The following is a 20,064-nucleotide window of genomic DNA, read 5'->3' as shown; positions in this document are numbered from 1 at the left end:
TTCTATTAATACGCGTGATTTCGAGGATACTCGAAATGAAACGTGGTTAATTTCTAATGCCCGCCCCTTGCCGCTGATAATTCATCCTTTGTTATTCGCGTAGCATTAGAACGACTTCTCTATGTATAAATATTTTGACGCGACTAAGCTCGCGGAGAATGTTCCCTCCTCGTGTCCGAGGCACAAACATCGCGGGGATGTAACGGAACATGGAAAATGATGATTGTTTGGTAGATGCTACGAGCTTCTTTCCCTTTTTGCTGTTCGCGGGATCCACGCGGAAAGAGGGAAAGGATCGGTTACAATACGATTACCTCTTTTTGTTTTGTGATCCCATGCATAAACTATTTCACTCTGGCGCAGGCGTGCGGGACAACGTGCTGTGCGCGAGAAATTTATATGCAGCAACCTTATTCCTCCGTATAATATTAATACGTTAAATGATCTCGCGATATCTCATTACCGATCGACTCTGATCTCACAGTCATTATTTTTAAAAACTCACGCTGAGATATAGCAGCTAATTTGAAAATCGAATCTCCCAGCGTAATTACAACGACCGTATCTCGTAGCTTGCGGTAAAAAAAATTTCCAGAGTTCGTAGAAAAAACATGAAGTTATGTAGAAAAATAGAACGACACAATGAGAAACGTGGTTTCTAGAGGATGACTTTGAAGAGCGAAGCGTTTCGATATTATGCGTGTACAATACACGAATATAACGAATAAACGGTAACGTGGCGCTGAATGCACTTTACCGTGCTGGCGATAAGCGATACGCGGTATTACATTAATTACAGAAAAGTATTCACTTAGAGGTGAAAGGTAGAAATACTGATAAAAGTAATATTATAAATATATGGAGTACACAATTTGTACACGATTTGATGCCACGCGATTGTATAGGTATCAATAGCTTGCGCGTGTATTGTTATCACGTACATGTCACTGTGCACACAAGCCGACGCGGTATTTCAATCATACGTGGCAAGATTCATCGGTAATAATTATTTTGTAACTCTACGCTCGCGTATCGATATGTAGATGGTAGGTACGTATTTTATACTCACATATTGCAAAGAAATACCTTGTAGCTAAAGCTTGTAATTACATTTCTACCCGGCCTAACGTTTTTAATTACCTATGCCTCACAAATGTTTTGATTTGTGTACAGACTTTTCCATTTGTGCAAGCTATCCAAGGCTTGATAATAAAATTATAAGAATTTTGAACAGCGCTGTTCGTCTTTCTCTGCTTCTAGACAGCGCTGTACCAGAGACGGACTCAATTTTGAAAGTGTGTTGTTATAAACACATTCTAAATCGAAACGCCATAGGGTAATGCAACAGAAGAGAAAGAAATTAGAAACAATGCGGGCATTAATACTCGTCGGTGGATATGGGACTAGATTGAGACCACTTACATTAAGTCGACCTAAGCCATTGGTGGAGTTTGCTAATAAACCGATGCTTCTACATCAAATAGAGGCTTTAGTATGTTGCAACTTGTCTACGATTCCCCCATAACTTCTACGAATTGATCGCGATCTTGTGAATCCTCAGGTAGAGACAGATGTAACGGAGGTCATATTGGCTGTGTCATATCGTGCTGAAGAGATGGAAAGAGATTTGGACGAAGAAGCTAAGAAGCTCGGAGTGCGCTTAATCTTCTCCCACGAACCAGAGCCTCTCGGGACTGCAGGGCCCCTCGCGCTTGTACACGACCTTCTGTCATCAGGGGACGAGCCATTCTTTGTTCTAAACTCGGATATTATCTGTGACTTTCCGTTTAAGCAACTCCTTGACTTCCATAAAAATCATGGCAAAGAAGGTACGATAGTGGTCACCAGAGTGGAGGAGCCTTCGAAGTATGGCGTAGTTGTCTACGGGGATGACGGGAAGATAGAGAGCTTTGTGGAGAAGCCACAGGAATTTATCTCGAATAAAATTAATGCAGGTGTTGTTTCTTTGGTATTCGATCCGAGAATGAATGGCTTTGAAGTTACTCGGTTGTAAAAGTGATTACGATTGTTACAGGCATGTACATTTTCAATCCAAGTGTCTTAAAAAGAATAGAACTGAAGCCGACGAGTATAGAGAAAGAAGTTTTCCCACTGATGGCTCGGGGCGGAGAGCTGTTTGCAATGGAGCTGACTGGATTTTGGATGGACGTAGGACAACCGAAAGATTTCCTTAAAGGTACATGCCCTTTAAAATTACTTTCTGCTTCGTACGCAAAGAAACCTGATGCGTACATAATCTCCTTACGCATCGTTTATATAGGAATGAGTATGTACCTGACGTCTCTAAGGCAGAAGTGCCCAGAGAAGCTATACTCTGGTCCAGGTGTGGTGGGGAACGTTTTAATAGACGAAACAGCAAAGATTGGCAAAGATTGTAGGATAGGGCCTAATGTTACAATTGGACCTGGCGTTGTTTTGTCCGATGGGTGTTGTATCAAGCGAAGTACTATTCTTAAAGCAGCTGTAATAAAAGAACATGCTTGGCTCGATGGGTAAGTTCTGAAAAAGGACGATAGAAATTGTTATACCTTTAACATTCATTTATGCTCTTTACTGTAGCTATGAGTATTATCCAGAAAACGTATTCTATCGTTGCTATGTCTTTGAACAGGTGTATCGTTGGATGGAGAAGCGTCGTAGGGCGCTGGGTTCGGATGGAAGGTACGACGGTACTCGGCGAAGATGTGATCGTGAAAGACGAACTGTACATTAATGGAGGCCAGGTTTTACCTCACAAGAGCATCTCCAGTTCCGTGCCGGAACCGCAGATCATCATGTGACCAAAGACGGTACTTTTGAAGTGTATGTGCTGAGCGTAATAAGAGTGACTAAACTGCGAGATCTTCTACAAATAAAAAATTTTTATCGGCCTTTTTAAATGTACAGTAGTGTTCAATATATACGTAGTTTATTTGTATCGTTCCCGCATTTGCAACTTAAATCAGCTTCACTGGTAGCCCTCGCACCACTATTGCAGCTGTTGTCATGTACTGGGAACAGACGTCCTTAGACTTCGCCACTGCCCTCAACATCTCAGGTTCCACAGGCACGTTCCCGGTGCGTCTTTGTGGAGGTTTTAAGAATTCTAATTGCGCGAAATTTGAATAAAACGTATTAATGAAATTACACGTGAACTGAGAGGAGTGAAGATGAGTTTTGTAATCGTTTTGTACTGACTTTGACTACCCGCGCACCACTTGTTAATATCGACATCGGTCCATCGTTTGTCCGAAGACGATGGTATCCAATTGCTAATAAAATTCGTAGTCATTTTATCTATGTCACCGTCTGTAACTTCCCACAACATCCCCAGCACGCATGGGCTGAAAGCAAGACGAAGTATTCGAGGCATTACATTTCTATAATTCAAATAACGTATAAGAATCTCAACATTCTATTAATTTCCTACCTGCTAGCTATTAAATACTGATTAGAGACACCATGTGGTGGGTAACGTCCTCCCACTGTAAACAACTTTACGCTACTACAACCAAACAATAAAACAATCGATTTCACTTTAAGTCTTTCAATTTGTTCCCCTGGTAGGTATTGTATCCCATTGCCATGGCCATTGTACCTATCGAAACGAGATGACATGAATGTTGCGCGAGAGATGAAATGAAGCTGAAGGTAATCTTAATATATAAAGCAGAAGCTTCTATATGTTTGTGTGTTTGTCTGTCGCCTAAAAACTTTCGAACGATAAACTCTGGGATCATGAAATGTGCCTCAGCTTATTATGCCCGACTAATCCAGATGAATGTGACCATTTTCACAAAAAAAAACTAAACAAATTTTTTCTTTTTTATAAAATCAGAATCTAAATTTCCGGGCGAAGCCGAGTAGTAAAGCTAGTCTTACATAAGTATATCGTGGTTGACTAAAGCATCTTCGAAAACCTCTTCCGGTGGCTCGACATTGTACCAGCTCTTCCAATTCGGCAACCAATACTCGATGAACAGTCTCATGCGTTTCTCCATTTTACTTAAGTTACCCGATGGATTAACTATACACATGCCCATATCCTCCTTCATTTTAATTATCTTGCAACCGTTCTCTATTGTACTTTCGTGCTCTTTAAACAAAGCGTACGCAATATGAAGCGATGGAAAGCGAGTAATAGGGTGACACTGTAAAATCTCCATACATTCAAAGGGTATGTAATCCATGTGCTGAAAGGAATTCGGGAGATCATTGGAATGTACAATTCAGGCGAGATGATAAACTTACCTCATCGATAATTAAAACTAATGTTTTCCTAACTGCATCTTTCAGTTCCTGTATACACGATAATTTCCCATATATGGACAGTATAACATTATCTGCGAGTTTGTCATGACCAGAGAGCACGTACTTCACTGCACGCGCTATCTCTTCACGACTGAGGAAGCACGCAGTCAGCGCTACTTTCTTCAGTAACCATTTAGATCGCTCTGATATTTTTTGCCTATGGACACATAATCTCAGTAAATTCATCGGCTCGCAAAATGCAGAACTGGAATTGATTTAAAGTTCTACTTACTTTGCTTTGTAATCTAGGATAAGCTTATCAATCATCTGTACAACGTCTGCTTCTACATCGTGCTTGTCTATCGGATCTGCCATAAATAAAATTCTCCATTCGCGTAACCAACTATATTCTAATGCTTGAATGGCAGACTTAAATACATGTACATATATGTATTCGCTCGCAGAACTTATTAAGCTTATCGACACTATATTTACTGATCATCTAAATACCTTCATGCTAGTGTTCTGCCGCTTACGCATTTTCCAGTACAATTCGTTATTCGCGTAAGTAGCCTGCAGGTCTGATCTGTTACTAGAGAGTATGTTCTGAATTTCGTGGCAAATATCGTAGTAAGAATGTAACTTAGGCTTTGGTAATGTTATACACAATGGTTCTACGTCTTTGGTCCCCGTCGGCAGTATAGAAATGTGCATTTCGTGCATCACGCTCGAGACGGACTTGTTGCATTCAGAAATCCCTGGAGATTTTTGTTGCATGGTGACTTGAATCATGTACCACTCTGTGCATCAAATAAACATACATAAACTATTAGGGTAAAGGCACCAGTAGTTGACCACGTATCAGTAGTTGACAACTTTTCAGAAAAACGTGAAAAATAAGGTTTTTAGAAGTGGCGAACTGTGGGTGTTAGGAGCCACGGTGCACTGTTGAAAAGAGATAGTTAAATTTCGAAAAACCTTATTTTTCACATTTTTCTGAAAAGTTGTCAACTACTGATACCTTTACCCTAATATATAAAGCAACGTTCGTGCAAAATGAATTCTATATACTTCACCTTTGGGCATATCGAAGAGTTTGCTTTTCAAATTAACCACAGCCTTTTTATCATTCAAGTTGAATTCGACGTAGGAGGACTTAAGTTCGTAACTTTGTTGCATATCTGCAATTGTCTTGCGCAACTCTGTTTTGACGCATCTTTGCAATATTTGTTGACGAAGTATTACTGCGTGCGACTCGATTAATCGACATATAGCGTCCAGTTCCTTACCCATCTAGGTGCAATGCGCCCAAAGTTATTAGCAAATAGTTAAACTTAAATGTTGAGACATCGACGGTACCTTTAAATAACAGACGGCTAGCATTTTGTTCAGGTTTGCGTATTCAACGCTCCCCATATTGCATCTTGCTTTCGCAAGCAGTTCCTCGGTGTCCCTTTTCACATTCTTCAGGGAATCGGCTTCGCCAACTTTTGACGTTTCTTTGCACTTTTCATTGCTCGAGTAACACTCATGGAGAATTTGAAAGATATCTTCCATGTTAATAGGTGACGTCTATGTCATCACATAATTATTAATTACAGGCTTTCCCGATTCTGTGTCTTCACAGTATCAACGGTCGAGTAACCGTTATCATACAATCGTTCAAATTCAAACGCTCCTATTGCACTAAGAGTACCAACCTAACAGTAGGTTAGAAAACGATCATTTCTTTCTACATCGAAAAGACTCGATTAATTAGACTGATTGCAGCCATGAAGTAAGAGTACTCTTACTTCATGATTGCGGCCCTTGCAATAATAAACCCTTATAAAATAGCATAAAATAAACTTATATATATATATAAAAAATTATATAAAATTATATATAGTTATAAAATTATATATATATATAAAAGTTTATTTTATGCTTCCAAAAACTTAAAGGACTTATTACTTACGAAGACAAAAAGTGATATTGTTAACGGAATAATGATGTAACAAAAAAGTATTCAAAACTCAGATGGCACTACAAGTTCAAATTCAAATGAAAATTAAGGGGTAATGCCACTGTAGAGCTCGGAAAGACGACCTGATTTTGAGAATTTTTTTATACGAGTGTGGTAAATGGAATACAAAATTTGTTCGAAGGCCTTTATTGTACATACCTTGAAGTATGATCACAATTTTTTTTAAAAAATTTTTAATACCAAATGGCGGCGTCACAGCTCAACAAAAGAAGCTTCTTCTGAAGAACTGTGGTCCGTGGCTGGAAAGATTTCTCCTTCAATTTTTGACCTAGAACTATGCAGTAGAGAAACCCCTGAAGTTTTAAAATTGTTGAAAATTTGTATTTTCTAAAGGCGTTGAGAGGGCGAAAAGCATAGGGAAGAAGTGATTTCAAATTTCAAGTATCGTTATTATCTGAAAACCCCTTAAACAAGAAATATTTCTACTTAAATACTCACTATTGAATCCCTTCCTATTTTATTGTATTTGAATTGATTATACAAAATTTATGCAAAATACATGAATTTTGTTACACTTTCCTCGCATATAAATCTCCCGTGGTTATAACAATATAAATAATACAAATAAAAGCATTGTGGCTAATTTGCGTATAACACTTACACAATAAAGGATTCTTAAAAATCTATGAATACATTATTCTCATTCTGCCTGAAATCTCTTCACGAAGGTACACGAGATGCGTATCTGATTCGTTTCGTAATATGGAGATATTACATCACCGGTATAAAATTTATATGAATTGTTAAAAATTCTTAACATCTACATTTTATCGTTAAATCACAGAAATATAAAAAGAGTATCCACGTAACGATCAAAGACCTTCTACCGAATAATCTCACTGCTACATAGGATAGATGAGAAGCAAGATATCTGCTTGCATTATTTCAGAACGTAAGGGCCTTCGAAGGACTGCCCTCGTACGTAACTCAAATTTTCTCCCGCGTACGACAGCAAAGGGGAGACTTCTACATCCTTTGTAACACTCGTCGCTCCAGCATTTAATAACCATTTCTTATGCAATTTAAGTACGTCATTGCGAGCAGTACTCGGGCAATCTTGACCAGAGGTATCCGCGTTCTTTAGAGGACTGAAGTCTTCGTCGCGAACTCCTTCCCAGACTGCCAAGCGTTTGGCAAATTTGAACACATCGAATACAAATTTCTCTATTTTAATGCCATTCGGAGAAGCAGGCACCTGCTTGTGCCCATCTGCGTCGATGAATGGAATCTTCTTCTTAGCAGCATGCAACGGCATCTCTTTTTCATAAACATCGCCGACGACGCGCAGGAAATCTACAGTGAAATAATGATTGCATATATTCGCAGCATTGTATACCAATTGCCCATTGTCGCAACGTAATTCAGCTGTCTCCTTTGAAATTTCACTGTACTCGACGACCTGATAAGTGTCTTCAACCTGTGATAATGAAATAAAAACTAATAAAGAAGAATGATATGCTAAAAATTATCACAATGTGTATGCGAACGTACTTTACACACAACTCCCACCGCTTCATTGGGCGAAGACTTTTCTATCACCTTAACTCCACAATCGGTATCTGAAGATAAGCAGTACCCTAGGAAAACAGGATCCGCCACTTTTATTAAGATGTTATCAACAGAATGAGCATGAACGCTTCGAATTCCACGCTGCACCATATCTGCCAGTATCCCTTGGACCTTCAAAGCTCTGTACAAGCCTCCGTTTCCATCAGGCGCTTTAGAAACCTTATGCTTCTCATCTAAGATGATCTTTCCCTCGAGCGTGAAGCAGGGCAACATGCCTTGTTTAAAGGCTCTGACATTCTCTTCCTTCAAATCAAAATAATTGCGCTCTTTGAGGAAATCGAGTGTAGTATCGTGGGTAGCTTCGCTGGTTAATATGTACCTGAAACAGCGATGAAAAGCTACAACCCTTATCTCGTTTAAAACACAAGAATACCTAAATCTGTTAAGAACACATACATACCAAGTAATCTCGCCTGGTTTCCCGCATTCCTTCTCCGCCATATCCTGCAAACGAAGTATCCTTTCCGCCTGCAACTGAAACAAAGTTCTACCAGAAGGCAGGCCAACGTCGTACATGCCCTTAGGATAGGATACACCTAGGCGAGTGCCTTGCCCTCCAGCCATCAACAACACAGCCACCCTGCCATCTGCTATCTCCTGTAACCCCAGCTTCTCGTATATCCTCAGCTGTTCCTCGCCCGACGTTCTAGCAGACGCGATACTCTCCTCGGGAATAGGAGACACCTTGTCGTCCAGTGTGTCCTTACGCGTGCACGAAGAAGCTTGCATCGCCTTCTGGTAGTACAGTGTCACCTCGGCGAGGTTCAACTCGGACACATCCTGGAGGAGCTGGTCCCTCTCCTCCTCCGACAGCTGGTCCCAGAATCCGAGCAAATGCCCCTGATCGCAATCGACGAGCTTCCTCTGGAGAGATTCCATGCTGGCCCGTTTCCTCCGTTTGACAGTGGCGGGTGCGCGCTACTACCGACCAGTCCGCCTCAGTTATCGTGGCCCGCTGTTATCGTCCACGCCCGCGGTGAATACGTGTCCGCGCGTCACACCTTCACTCGCAGCATCGGTGGGAATGTGTTTAAAAAACGAGGGGAGCAACAGGTATCCAGTCGGAGGGCCAGCCGCCTAACCCAACTCATAGGTAGAGCGGGGCGATGCCTTCACTTTCACGACTCCACGTAGCACGTTTCGATTCAATTTCTCTTATCGGCCCCTCCCGCCCTTCCAGCCTCTCTGCCGATTCTCCTTTTCCTTTCCAACATATTTGTGCTCCTATGGACTGGCCTCGGCGATCGTGAAAGATCATGTTATTCCTCCCTCCGACCGCGGCGAAAAGGTTACGGTCTCCCGACGTCTCGTCGAGGCACGGTATTCGGCCGCGTTAAATGCGACCGCCTAACGATGGGATGCTTGTAGGACGATCAGGAATTAGTCGATGATCCCCGGTGGTTTCAAAGAGAACGTCACCTCGTCGATACCGGGTCAGAGGGAAAAGTGAAAGGTTGCGTGGCGAACAGGCGACCTTGCATTCCTCGGGCCCGTGGAAACTAAAATATTCGGGAACGTGACACCGGAATACGGCAATCGTAAAATTGCTCCTAATGTATTCGAATTACCGGGGGCATCTACTTAATTCCTAATCGCTCTAATTCACCTTCCAGTCGAAGAGAAAGAACATGGGATGCTCGCGACGCCACGAGAACACATCTTATCTGTGTCCCGTGTATCAGCTCGATATCTCGACTACCGCTCCGTTTGTCCGAGAGTAGAATCTGTGGAATTTAAAATATTCCCGATAAGTGACGCGGAGCCTCGAACATTCCTTGGGTGTCAATGAAAAAGTGACAAGAATTTATCGGACAGATCTAAGCTCCTAATAGGTTGATTTCCTGCGCGCGTGCGTAGGTGGAATTTTAAAAAATATTTGAATCTATCCTTGGATACTGGATTCGCTGATAGGAATCATTTTTACTTATTAGTATTTTTAAAAACTAAAAACATCGTGCAGATAAATATTAACGAATAAAGAATACCGTCCTTAACTTGTGCGAGAAAATTACATTGGTAACTACATTTACGGATTGTGAGAAAATTATTTGCAAAAGGCAATTTTAAAAACAGAAACGAAAAGAAACTTAATCTCCAATATTTCGAAATCAAGATGAATTGCCACGGGTTCCTTTATCGAACCGCCACCCGCCCAGCGCGTAATCACCTCGTGACTGTTACTCTTTTTACACCCTATACTTACACACGTCCGCATCCTAATGTTCTAACCCTACGTCGCCGTTAGTTTCAAATATACGTTTCGCGTGACTCGGTGCTAATATTGGCCCCGCGGTTATTTTTAATGCGACTATGTTAATTGAGAACTGGCGATGTGAAATTTTTGAATGCATCGCCAATTAGGCGGTAGTAATGGGTCGCGGCATACGGTGGCGCTTCGAATTCTCTGTCAAAGGCTCGATGCATACAGACGTGGTCTCGATATTTCGTTTAAGTTGCACGCGTGTTTGCTTGTGACTTACGAAGGGACACGATGCTGTACCTGTTTAAATAACGTTTCTGGGTAATGCCGCGGCAATGTTATTCACCGCAGTAACGATAAGTTTATGTGTAGCGACGTGATATGTCCGCGCGTTCATGATAAAGTACTCGCCCTTTGTAAATGTATTTCGGTGAGTTACATTTTACGCCTGCCTCAAGTTACATACGCCTGCCCTCGGCTTACTGCCCACTCGAGGGATCTCCTCTTTTGAGAAAAAAAAGAAGAGAAAGATCATACTCGTCATCAATTGTCATGCAAGTTACACGGCCGATCGGCCCGATATTTATCCGGGCGACTAATCGGTGCCGTTTCGCGGGCTATTGTCCATTTCTTTCAAATTGAATGATTCCTTAACGATAGATCCGTTCAGCGTCCGGATATGTCAGAAATTTCTATTTGGCCTCTGCAGTCTCGCTAAACAACTATTCGAACTTCATTGATGGTCCCGATAGGTTAGGAGGAACGTCCTTGAATTTCATCGTTTCCGTGATATCTTAATGTTGCATCGTTAGCCAAGCTGTTACCCAGGCTTCGGGGTAATGAATTTGGGATAGAGGTTAGAGACTTTTGGAGCGCTCTGTTTGTAAGCAAACCAGATTGAAAGTTGTGGCGTTGGAAGTTTCACGAGCGCTCTTAAAAAGCAATTTAGTATAATGCGAGAGCGCGAAGGCGGAGGCTTTTGTTGTTCCTTTTAGAGCGTTGTCGAGACATGTTATGCTTCCAGGACTAAGGGAACTGTAATTTTTAATGGCTGAATATCGTACAATTTAGGTGCCGGGTGCCTAGAAAGCAGCTGGCAAGATGGGCAAGCTGTTGTCAAAGATCTTTGGCAACAAGGAGATGCGAATTCTCATGCTAGGATTGGACGCTGCTGGGAAAACTAGTATCCTTTATGCTCGTACTTACATTTACACAGAAGCTTCTTTAAGAAGCACGCAAGGATTGGTACAGGCGTGTTGTATTTTATAATCGATATTATTTCCTTAATTACGTGTTAGCAATACTATATAAACTTAAATTAGGACAGTCTGTAACAACTATACCAACTGTAGGATTCAATGTAGAAACAGTTACCTATAAGAATGTTAAGTTCAATGTTTGGGTAAGCCATGCGCCTGAAGTCTTTTAATTGCTACAGAGTTAATACACATATACGTTGGCTTTGAAGGAAATGATTCATTATAGGATGTTGGTGGACAAGATAAAATACGTCCACTGTGGCGCCACTATTATACAGGAACGCAAGGACTTATTTTTGTAGTAGACTGCGCTGACAGAGATCGAATCGATGAAGCTCGCCAAGAGCTTCATCGAATTATAAATGATAGAGAAATGCGAGATGCTATTATCTTAATTTTTGCAAACAAGCAAGATCTTCCTGATGGTGAATATCCTTGTGACTTAATCGCCGAGTAAACTTATGCTATACCTGTTACGCAACATGTCTGTTACACTTTCCAGCAATGAAACCACACGAGATACAAGAGAAGTTGGGTTTAACTAGGATACGAGACAGGAATTGGTATGTTCAACCATCATGTGCCACAACTGGTGACGGGCTTTACGAAGGCCTTACATGGTTGACCAGTAATCATAAATTATGAGCAGATATTTATTTTTCATCGATTAGCCGCATACCAAGAATGTACGTTTGCTTTGTATTTTCATTTTTATTTATCGTGTAGAGGCTCTGTAATGCAACTGACAATGATCACTAAGATCCACAAGAGAAAGGGAATCACTTGGAGCGTACAACAAGCAAATGTATGACAGCCATTAATATCGGATGGTGCGTTTCAGTAATATTACATACTATATAAATAGAAATTTATCAAAGTACCAAAAGATATAAACTTTGTTACTAACTGTTTACTGAAGCCCACGAGAAATAGTTACAATATTATCTAGTAGACTATCGTGTTCAGCATTCTATTATAATTTATATATACACGTGCGCGCGCATCGCGTTGTGGGAAACTACAGTCTAAGAGCCGGAAAAATTATAACGAGCCATTTACGACGTTAAGGGATCCATTCGCAAAAGTTCATTCGGGCAAGTGAATTCTTTAAAAAAATTTGATTCTTCACTGGTTGTTGTCAATGCTGCGTAATATCTATCGCGTAATATTCATACATATAATCTCATTGATACGTGTGACTAAACATTCGAAGCACTTACATTAATGGATTCATACGGCACCAGGATATTAACTCATAAATTTTGCTATTAATATTTATGCTTTAAAGGTATGCGTACCGTCTCTTACGTTTCTCTTCTTTCGCGATCGTCTTCCAATTGACTCGCGTTTTAATCCACACCGATCGGTCTCTTGGTTTTTACCCCAAAAACTTTCTTACAGTCTCGTGCGCATTAATTTCATCCGAGCGCGTTAAACGCGTGGTAACGTATACATACCAACGGGGTTGTTCTGTACGCACAAATGGCAAGCCGCAGGATTAAATATAATACGAAATTTCTAATCTGTTATTATTACGAGCTCAAGAAACGGGAAGATAAGGAAAAAGGGAAAAGAAATTAAAAACAATGTTACTGTAAACGTAGCAGCATCGAATCTGCCAATATTTTTTACCAGTTAAGTGACCGGATAACTCGCGACTAGAATTAGGTCGCAAGGGAACGAGTCAGAGCATGTTTCCTTGGGAATCTCATTCTGGTTTCTTCTTCTTCTTTCTGTTTTTAAATAATAATCTGTAGAATAAGAGTGATAACCGTATTTATCCACTATTAATTGAACGAAAAGAAGGAAACTTTCATTCTCGATTCGGATTCTCGTTTTACAAGCCCCGCGCTTGTAAAACGGGATACGACTCTCGACCCATCTCTGTGTCAACGTTTTATTTGCATTCCACACAGTTACATTAAGGCATTAGGATTTTAACGGATTGTATTAATTTACGTGAAATACGAGTAATTATTATACAGGTATACGTTCGTCAGACTCATTTTCTCGGCATCCGTACCATTAACGTGTTAAGTGTCGCATTTGGCGGAAAATAATGTGCAAAATAATTAGCTTGTATTCAAAGTCTACGGACAGGCTTTGGAAGAAAGGAGTAACGTACTATTTTTAGGTGTATTCATTAGTACTGAACAGTGCTCTATGGCTATACATGTTTATACTGTATCATTACCATCAGTTTTGTGTTCATATAAAAAGGGTTTATAATATTGTGTCATTTTTGTTCTCCTTTGTTTCGATCGCGAGCAAAAGACAGCAGAATAATGGTAGCACGTGTAGCTTTATCGAAGTACCGTTAGAGAACGTCTTCTAATATCATGAAACGGCAAGCAGATTTCAATGAGTTCCATTTCAATGAATTATACGTTTAAATAAAGCTAGAGGAACGGAAATAAGTATGGGACTAGACTGTTGCATAAATTTCATTAAATAGAATAGTAACGTAACTGTAATTGCGGTGTCTTCAGTTGCAAAACATCTTGCGACATACTTGTTACAGAGAATCGCGAAATTTCTAACTATCCAGAAAACAGATTTTCATTTGCGGTATTGGCTTCAAGTGATAGTTTGTTCTTATAAGAGCATAATTTGTAGCAAACGTTTGGTAACCATAGAGTACAGATTTCATTGGTAAATCTCCAAAGCCTGAGACTAAGCGAAAATATGAATTAAGGCCGTCGCGGATTTTGGCAAAGCGCAGCGAATCGAAGAAATGAATAATTAATTAATTATCTCTGCGTTCCGGTCTAGTGTGCGCAGCTCCATAAGAATCAATTGTTCATAAACTTTTCTCTTCGCCAGAGTCCGCGACGGCCTCTAATCTGCAAGATCAGTAATTCTTTCTCTTCGAAAAGAGGGCGAGTTCCATCTAATATCGGTACGCTTATTCGTTCTCCGTTCAATGTGAAATAACGAGAAGCATTTGTAGCCAAGATACCTACTTCGCTTAAAAGAAACGTAGGCGTACGCGAATCTAATTATTGTCACGGCATACGGCTTAATCGTAACATCACTAGATAACACTATCGAAGAGATCTGTTCTCTAAGTAAGCATTTGCTATCGCCATGTCCATTGTTCAGTTCGTACGTCTGCGTGTCCTCTATATTCTCCAACAATTTGTTTTAACAGGGGCCATTCAGAATGCAGGGCTCAATATAAAGTGCTTTGGAGTAAGGAAGAAAATCGGTTACTTGAATTAATCAACAGCGTTTCTTAACATTCGCGCCATGGATCGTTCATTTTAAGAAATTCGAGAAACTCGCGCGTAGAACCTTTTGCGAAACGAACGATTAGATCTAGGGGACGCAGCTGTCCTTGCACCGACAGCAGATTTTACTTAGTTAACGGTCCACAAAGTTCAAGATTGGGAAACGCTGACCAATGCTATTAGCCAGAGAATTCTCAATGCACCGATAAAAATAGGAACGCTATTTTCTACCGCAACGTTGCCCGTAGTTAGATGAAAATCACTTTACAACATCACATGAGAATCGTTCCCCCACGATCGTTGGCAATACTTTTTAATCGAGAAATAATTACAGATATACGTACTGATCGATCATCGTTTTATATAAATCTCTCGGATGTAAAAAGGTTGTTAGCTAAAATGAGAAAGAAATGTTCGCCGCCGCGCATCGAACGTGAAAGCTATGTTCGCGAGTAGCAACTAGAGGTGCAATAGAATTTTTTGGTTTTTAGTACTAGTAAAAGGTACATTATAAATATATACAATAAGTGTAATACTACAGTAAATATTATATAGATAAATAACAGTAATTTTTACAAAATTGGAAACCGATGAACCTGGAAAAAATATATGTACTTGTATATTATTATTATTATTAATATTATTATTATTTGTATAATAAAGACACCTTTAAATTATAACGGCATTTCCTCAAAATGCGAGATACTATATGTACTTGATCAAAATATTTGTAATTGCACCTTATATTTATAAACTGTTTTTTAAAATATATAGTACAAAATTTTTGCAGGCATCCAATTAATATTCCGCTTTTCAATTGATAGAGCAACGTTATGTACAGTTAAAGGAAATAGAAAATTGTGGTTCACATTCGAGGAATTCGACGAATCCCAACCACGATAGGTATATGGGATCAGATCTTGAAGAGATTTATAAAATTACAGCGGCCGGAAGAAACTTGTACATGTTTAGATCTATAAAGTAAAATGAATAAGTAGCGAGATTATTTACATCGTCGATTCTGGGACGATCAAAGTAGAGAAGCGCGGGATCAAGCGTAAACTAAGTTCCGTTAAACGATCTGGCAACGTGTTACATTCTGTAATTAACGGTGCACGCACACCTGCTCAGAATCTCGCTAATACTGTATGATACGTCATACGTTCTCTGTTATACAGAGTGAGGAATCCATGATTGAATTCATGTTTATAGAGACTACTATCGCCTGTACGTAATTATACCATTATAAACTCCGATATGAGATTCGTTCAATCACGCGGCGTCACTTTAGATTTAGCGACGCGTACCCTCAACTTGTATCACATGTTCTCGTAATTAATTTCCAACAGATCTGTTAAATACCATTTACTAATGGACCCGAGACGCGCATAGACTAAACGAGATTAAACTAATTGTCATGAGAATTAGAGAGATATCAAGTCGGTCTGCTTACTTCAGCGACGCAATAAAACTATCAATGATTATATACACGAAAGAAAAATACTTTCCCCCTCCTTTCCCCTAAGAATTCGTCTTTTCAAGCAATTCCTATTTCCACGTAGTCTTGAGTCGCGCTGTAGTGTATAGCTTGATGCTATCTGCCCGGTCGCTGTTCTTCTATGAGCGCTATTAGTCGTTGTCGAGTCTTCTTATTGTTCTGGCACGCCGAAGAGATCAGGCCAATCAAGTGCTTCACAGAATATTCCTGCAGAACGAACAATTAATTATTTTAAAGTATGTAGTAACATCTGAAGCAGAGGTGGGCATTGACTAAATAATTATTTTTTTTAAATAACGGATCGAATAAAAGTTATTTTAAGTTTAGTTTATTCAACGAATGAAGTGAATTTTTTTATTTGTCGAGCGTTTCAACTTCAGCGTCGAATAAAAATTTCAACTTTATCTTTGTTCGACACATGACGAATAATTTTTTTTAACTTTTATTTGTTATTCAAATTGTTTTATTTAAATAAATTTCTAATTTGAAGGGATCCTCTATTAAGCAGATGGTTCTGAGTACCTTGTGTTCTTTTATCCATTCCTCCAAGCTGTTTTCTGGGAGGTAGTAACCTTTAATATACAACTCAACGTATTCCCTGTGAGGCATGGGTCTCAGGGACGTCAGCGTCTCGAATTTCGATTTCAATTGCGTGAAATCTAGTTGCATCAATGCTCTGCCCCCGTTAGAGCACTTCTTGGCGTTGCAGAAGCTGCGGATAATAAAACGGTTGATAATGGTACTGCGATGAATGAAAAGCGACCGAAAGAAAGAGTAACACGTACCCCTCTACCAACGTGTGGGTTATCAGATGCGCGACATTTTCCCAAACGGAGTTATATACTTCGCCCGATAAAGGAAGACAGCTCCCAATATTCTTCAGCCTTTCGTTCAAAACGCATACCTCCTGCGCGTGAAATTAACTGTTAACATTAATATAGAAACGAGCTCTGCTTTTACTTGGGGCAGCGAGTACCTGAAGCAAAGCGTCGATGTAGCCGCTGTGCTGAGACATGACGTCCGTCACCTCCCAGTTGACTTTGTTCATCAGATTCAAAATATTCGCGACGTCGAACGCCTGCGACGCGACTGCCATGTACACAGGCTTCCTTAAATCTCCCGTCGACGCTATCGTTTGCATGTAAAACTGGTGAAGGAACCCGCGCTGCGGGCTGGCTCCGATAAGATGCTCCAGATATGGCTTCAAGCCTTCGTACTGTTGTCCCAAAAATATTAGAGATTCCACCGCTACGATGCGTTCAGTCAAACCGTGAAGCTTCTCCGGCTCCGACAGATTCACGATGGAAGAGAGCTGCGGCTGCCTCACTTTGTCCGCGTTCGATTTAATATTATCCTCAGTATCGTTCTCGCAGATAATCAGATTCTCCTTGATCCTTGCCAGTGACAATTTTAACTTCGGACTGTACAGCGAGTCGCTATTTATTTGCTGAGGAGAAATAAACGTGTCGCTGCATTAGCTTTCTAACAGAATAATGTAGATTCACGAACTCACCAGATCCGAAGTGAAGAACAAGTGTACCGTGTAAAAGCACAGCTCGTAGAATTGTATCATACTCTGTATGACGGTGACAGCAATGGAGCGCAACAGTCTAGACATTTGTAAATACTTCCCGCAGATACGCAATATGCTTAGCGTGGTGTTAGTAACCATGGGTCCCGATTCTTTGACCTTGCATTTCTTTTTGTTGGCTTTCACGTGATCCGAATCGTCGACGTACTCTCGCTTCAATTCGTCGGGGATGTCGTCGTCGGATTCGTCGGAAAAGTACGCTGGTAGGTCATCCTAGAGTAAGTTACATATATTGTTATGACAATGTAAATCATGGTACAATTATTTTTATACAGAAAACTACCCCACCTCATTATTTACTAAAATATCTTCGTCCATTGTATCGTCTAAACCTATGGAGAATGGGGACGCGGCTCCTTCTAAATACTTTTGCACCCATTCTACCCCCATAGGGCTATCATTCTCGCTAACATTCGAATTATCTAAACTGTTCCACACTTTGCATATATTTAGCGATGGCTTTAGGCTTCTAAATTCCTGCAATTGAGTCGCTACAAAGTTAGACTTGACGGGACACAGTTCCCAGCCGTCGTGTTCCAGGAATATTCTCAACTCGTCCAGCCTGGACGCATGGTAATGAGAGAAGTACGATAAAGATTGCTTTCTTATAGACTCTTGTAAGTTTTCCGACTTGAAACCGCACACCTCTTCCCCAATCTCCATTAATCTGCAAATATTTCTGAATAAGCATAACGCACGTGTAATTGAAAGTAACGTCGCGTGTACAATCATTTACCTGTTAACTATACCTAGCACTTGAACGAACTGTTCAAATTTAATGTAAGTTAAGTCAGCGTTCATTAAAAATATCGATATCTTCATCTCAACATCGTGCCAGATTCGAATCATACTGTTCCCCAGTTTATGCTTCACGTACTGTTTGTTGAAAGTCTCTTCCAAGTCTTTAACTTCGGGCTCAAATTTTACTTTATTCTCGTGCGTATTATGCCAGTTTACGACCAAGTAGTAAGAACTCAGTATCGTCCACAGGGACTTGCACACTTCCGTCAGGCAAGCTATGCAATTCTCGCGGCGCACCGACTGGCAGATTTGCTTGTACTGCCTCTTCGTGTCGCCCCCTGCGTACGAATGAACAACTGCGAAGGCGGTATTGTGAATCGCGGCGGTGAAGTGCATGTGCAATTGATCCATTGCCGATTGGGTCTTCCCTAACAGCGAGTAAGCTTCTTGTATCGACGTGTACATGGCAACGTCGAACTGTGTGCACATCTTCGAGAGCGTGACGTCTAAGGCTTCCTCGGCTTGTTCTAAAATATCTTGCAACTTCCCATTTAAAGCGGCGATGCAATGAAAATGTTTGTACGTCTGAGCGGCGCTCTGACATTCTAGAAGTAACGAAATTGCTCTAGGATAATTCTTCTCGTTTAAAAGTTCCTGCAACCGATCTCCCGTACGTTGCAAAGTTTTTATAGTATTTAAATTATTTAACAACTCCTCCACGATCTGACGCTTTTGATAATTTGCTAATATCCCCAGACTAGCCGTGGTAAATTGCTTCTCTGCCAATTTCAAGTCAGCCCTTCCCATTCTACATATTTCTAACACGTCCTGCAGCTCCTCCTGTATCAACAGAATCTTTTCGAACTCCTTTTTGCAGGCGGATTGCTCGAGCAGGATAAGCTGCAGAACTTTCTTAGAAACGACCTGGTGCTGTTGCTTAAGCTTCTTGTAGCACTTCTCGATCTCCTTGGACTGCAGTACCTTGGGCAATCTCACCAGCTCGTGCCTACTGGGATCAAAATTCTGATCCATGTTGAAATAAATTTTCTCTATAGACTCTAATATCTCCTGATCAGGAATAGCTTCGCTCTCCGTCGATTGCTCAGCCTCTGAGTGCACGTCGTCCAGTTTCTGTGGCTCCGGTGGGTTGAGCAGGTCGGAATGTAAACCCATAACCGGAACCTTGGTGGCACTCTGAAGAGTAACAGAAGAACCGCGAATACCATACTGTCTTTCGTAAAACTACGCCTACGCTACCATGCAGAAAAGGGATGAATTTAAAAGTTCGTTAAATACAATCAGTACGACATAACCTACGAAGGAAAAACTGAAAAGGAAAGGCGACTGGCGCTGACGACTTTATTGCATCATCGACTATTTAACCGTGACGATCTTAATAGAATATCTGTTCACCTGCTTGTTAATGAGCCCGAAGATTTTAAATTTCAGATCCTCCATGCTGGTTTCTCAGAATTCTGGCCAACAAAACATTTTCATCTGTTTACTCGTCCTCTTGGCGTTTCCGTCGATGCAATCGTCATAGCCAATAGCATCGGCATCGTTCCCCAGTGATTATTTAATTAGCTTCATTTCGGCAGTGCGTATGATTTATTTAAACGCTGCGTACACGGAGCACAGGTACGCGCGTAACCGTCAATATCGTTTTGCAGGTTATGCACGGCACGGAGTTACCGCGGGA

The 20,064-nt window shown here is 40.7% G+C and overlaps 5 protein-coding genes across 17 annotated transcripts; 2 read left to right on the top strand and 3 right to left on the bottom strand.

Moving 5' to 3' along the window:
- Window positions 1-364: 364 nt before the first annotated feature.
- Window positions 365-2,901, top strand: Gmppb (GDP-mannose pyrophosphorylase B). 5 transcript variants are annotated; one of them, XM_076814522.1, is made up of 6 exons: window positions 365-824; window positions 1,261-1,492; window positions 1,562-1,955; window positions 2,036-2,197; window positions 2,282-2,513; window positions 2,633-2,901. In XM_076814522.1, exons 2-6 carry the CDS (start codon window positions 1,340-1,342, stop codon window positions 2,799-2,801), a joined length of 1,110 nt encoding a protein of 369 aa, XP_076670637.1. In that variant the 5' UTR covers window positions 365-824; window positions 1,261-1,339; the 3' UTR covers window positions 2,802-2,901. The 5 variants fall into 5 exon arrangements, with proteins under 5 accessions (XP_076670637.1, XP_076670638.1, XP_076670635.1 ...); XM_076814523.1 differs by lacking the exon at window positions 365-824 and adding an exon at window positions 840-1,050 and having other exon boundaries at window positions 1,265-1,492; XM_076814520.1 differs by lacking the exon at window positions 365-824 and adding an exon at window positions 841-1,046.
- Window positions 2,726-5,923, bottom strand: Sse (extra spindle pole bodies like 1, separase). Of its 2 annotated transcripts, XM_076814515.1 has the most exons (10): window positions 5,611-5,923; window positions 5,328-5,544; window positions 4,762-5,051; window positions 4,544-4,680; window positions 4,252-4,468; window positions 3,883-4,193; window positions 3,431-3,598; window positions 3,199-3,344; window positions 2,955-3,106; window positions 2,726-2,866 (listed from the first exon to the last, which is right to left on the bottom strand). In XM_076814515.1, the coding sequence occupies exons 1-9, from the start codon at window positions 5,806-5,808 to the stop codon at window positions 2,958-2,960; spliced, it is 1,833 nt and encodes a 610-aa protein (XP_076670630.1). In that variant the 5' UTR covers window positions 5,809-5,923; the 3' UTR covers window positions 2,726-2,866; window positions 2,955-2,957. The 2 variants fall into 2 exon arrangements, with proteins under 2 accessions (XP_076670630.1, XP_076670629.1); XM_076814514.1 differs by having other exon boundaries at window positions 2,865-3,106; window positions 5,611-5,922.
- Window positions 5,924-6,708: 785 nt separating this feature from the next.
- Window positions 6,709-8,725, bottom strand: Mmy (UDP-N-acetylglucosamine pyrophosphorylase mmy). Its single transcript, XM_076814516.1, has 3 exons — window positions 8,247-8,725; window positions 7,769-8,165; window positions 6,709-7,694 (listed from the first exon to the last, which is right to left on the bottom strand). The coding sequence occupies exons 1-3, from the start codon at window positions 8,723-8,725 to the stop codon at window positions 7,158-7,160; spliced, it is 1,413 nt and encodes a 470-aa protein (XP_076670631.1). The 3' UTR covers window positions 6,709-7,157.
- A 74-nt stretch (window positions 8,726-8,799) lies between these two features.
- Arf51f (ADP-ribosylation factor 6) lies at window positions 8,800-16,023 on the top strand. Of its 8 annotated transcripts, none has more exons than XM_076814528.1 (6): window positions 8,800-8,939; window positions 11,118-11,229; window positions 11,345-11,448; window positions 11,532-11,730; window positions 11,808-11,868; window positions 14,457-16,023. In XM_076814528.1, exons 2-6 carry the CDS (start codon window positions 11,148-11,150, stop codon window positions 14,542-14,544), a joined length of 534 nt encoding a protein of 177 aa, XP_076670643.1. In that variant the 5' UTR covers window positions 8,800-8,939; window positions 11,118-11,147; the 3' UTR covers window positions 14,545-16,023. The 8 variants fall into 8 exon arrangements, with proteins under 8 accessions (XP_076670643.1, XP_076670642.1, XP_076670640.1 ...); XM_076814527.1 differs by lacking the exon at window positions 8,800-8,939 and adding an exon at window positions 10,127-10,367; XM_076814525.1 differs by lacking the exon at window positions 8,800-8,939 and adding an exon at window positions 10,129-10,476.
- Window positions 15,248-20,033, bottom strand: Vps50 (vacuolar protein sorting 50). The gene is made up of 8 exons (XM_076814513.1): window positions 19,779-20,033; window positions 18,361-19,559; window positions 17,913-18,291; window positions 17,547-17,837; window positions 17,010-17,480; window positions 16,819-16,940; window positions 16,556-16,745; window positions 15,248-16,240 (listed from the first exon to the last, which is right to left on the bottom strand). The coding sequence occupies exons 1-8, from the start codon at window positions 19,821-19,823 to the stop codon at window positions 16,130-16,132; spliced, it is 2,808 nt and encodes a 935-aa protein (XP_076670628.1). The 5' UTR covers window positions 19,824-20,033; the 3' UTR covers window positions 15,248-16,129.
- Window positions 20,034-20,064: the final 31 nt, after the last annotated feature.

This window comes from Andrena cerasifolii, chromosome 6, assembly GCF_050908995.1.
Source record: "Andrena cerasifolii isolate SP2316 chromosome 6, iyAndCera1_principal, whole genome shotgun sequence".
Classification (NCBI taxonomy): domain Eukaryota; kingdom Metazoa; phylum Arthropoda; class Insecta; order Hymenoptera; family Andrenidae; genus Andrena; species Andrena cerasifolii.
Note: the sequence above shows the minus strand (reverse complement) of the source record. Positions and strands in the feature narration are given on the sequence as shown.

What these genes read in the sequence shown, in the direction of transcription:
- Gmppb (XM_076814522.1), top strand. Translation starts at nt 1,340, where the DNA reads ATGCAACAGAAGAGAAAGAAATTAGAAACAATGCGGGCATTAATACTC. An exon ending in TACATCAAATAGAGGCTTTA is followed by an intron (nt 1,493 to 1,561) that starts GTATGTTGCAAC and finishes GTGAATCCTCAG; the next exon opens with GTAGAGACAGATGTAACGGA. An exon ending in GAACATGCTTGGCTCGATGG is followed by an intron (nt 2,514 to 2,632) that starts GTAAGTTCTGAA and finishes GTCTTTGAACAG; the next exon opens with GTGTATCGTTGGATGGAGAA.
- Sse (XM_076814515.1), bottom strand. Translation starts at nt 5,808, where the DNA reads ATGGAAGATATCTTTCAAATTCTCCATGAGTGTTACTCGAGCAATGAA. An exon ending in ACTCTTCGATATGCCCAAAG is followed by an intron (nt 5,052 to 5,327) that starts GTGAAGTATATA and finishes TTTGATGCACAG; the next exon opens with AGTGGTACATGATTCAAGTC. An exon ending in GTGGTGCGCGGGTAGTCAAA is followed by an intron (nt 3,107 to 3,198) that starts GTCAGTACAAAA and finishes TCGCGCAATTAG; the next exon opens with AATTCTTAAAACCTCCACAA.
- Mmy (XM_076814516.1), bottom strand. Translation starts at nt 8,725, where the DNA reads ATGGAATCTCTCCAGAGGAAGCTCGTCGATTGCGATCAGGGGCATTTG. An exon ending in AAACCAGGCGAGATTACTTG is followed by an intron (nt 8,166 to 8,246) that starts GTATGTATGTGT and finishes TCGCTGTTTCAG; the next exon opens with GTACATATTAACCAGCGAAG. An exon ending in CGGTGGGAGTTGTGTGTAAA is followed by an intron (nt 7,695 to 7,768) that starts GTACGTTCGCAT and finishes TCATTATCACAG; the next exon opens with GTTGAAGACACTTATCAGGT.
- Arf51f (XM_076814528.1), top strand. Translation starts at nt 11,148, where the DNA reads ATGGGCAAGCTGTTGTCAAAGATCTTTGGCAACAAGGAGATGCGAATT. An exon ending in GGACGCTGCTGGGAAAACTA is followed by an intron (nt 11,230 to 11,344) that starts GTATCCTTTATG and finishes ATTACGTGTTAG; the next exon opens with CAATACTATATAAACTTAAA. An exon ending in ATGTTAAGTTCAATGTTTGG is followed by an intron (nt 11,449 to 11,531) that starts GTAAGCCATGCG and finishes GATTCATTATAG; the next exon opens with GATGTTGGTGGACAAGATAA.
- Vps50 (XM_076814513.1), bottom strand. Translation starts at nt 19,823, where the DNA reads ATGGAGGATCTGAAATTTAAAATCTTCGGGCTCATTAACAAGCAG. An exon ending in ATATTTTAGTAAATAATGAG is followed by an intron (nt 17,838 to 17,912) that starts GTGGGGTAGTTT and finishes AACTTACTCTAG; the next exon opens with GATGACCTACCAGCGTACTT. An exon ending in AATGGATAAAAGAACACAAG is followed by an intron (nt 16,241 to 16,555) that starts GTACTCAGAACC and finishes TTCGTTCTGCAG; the next exon opens with GAATATTCTGTGAAGCACTT.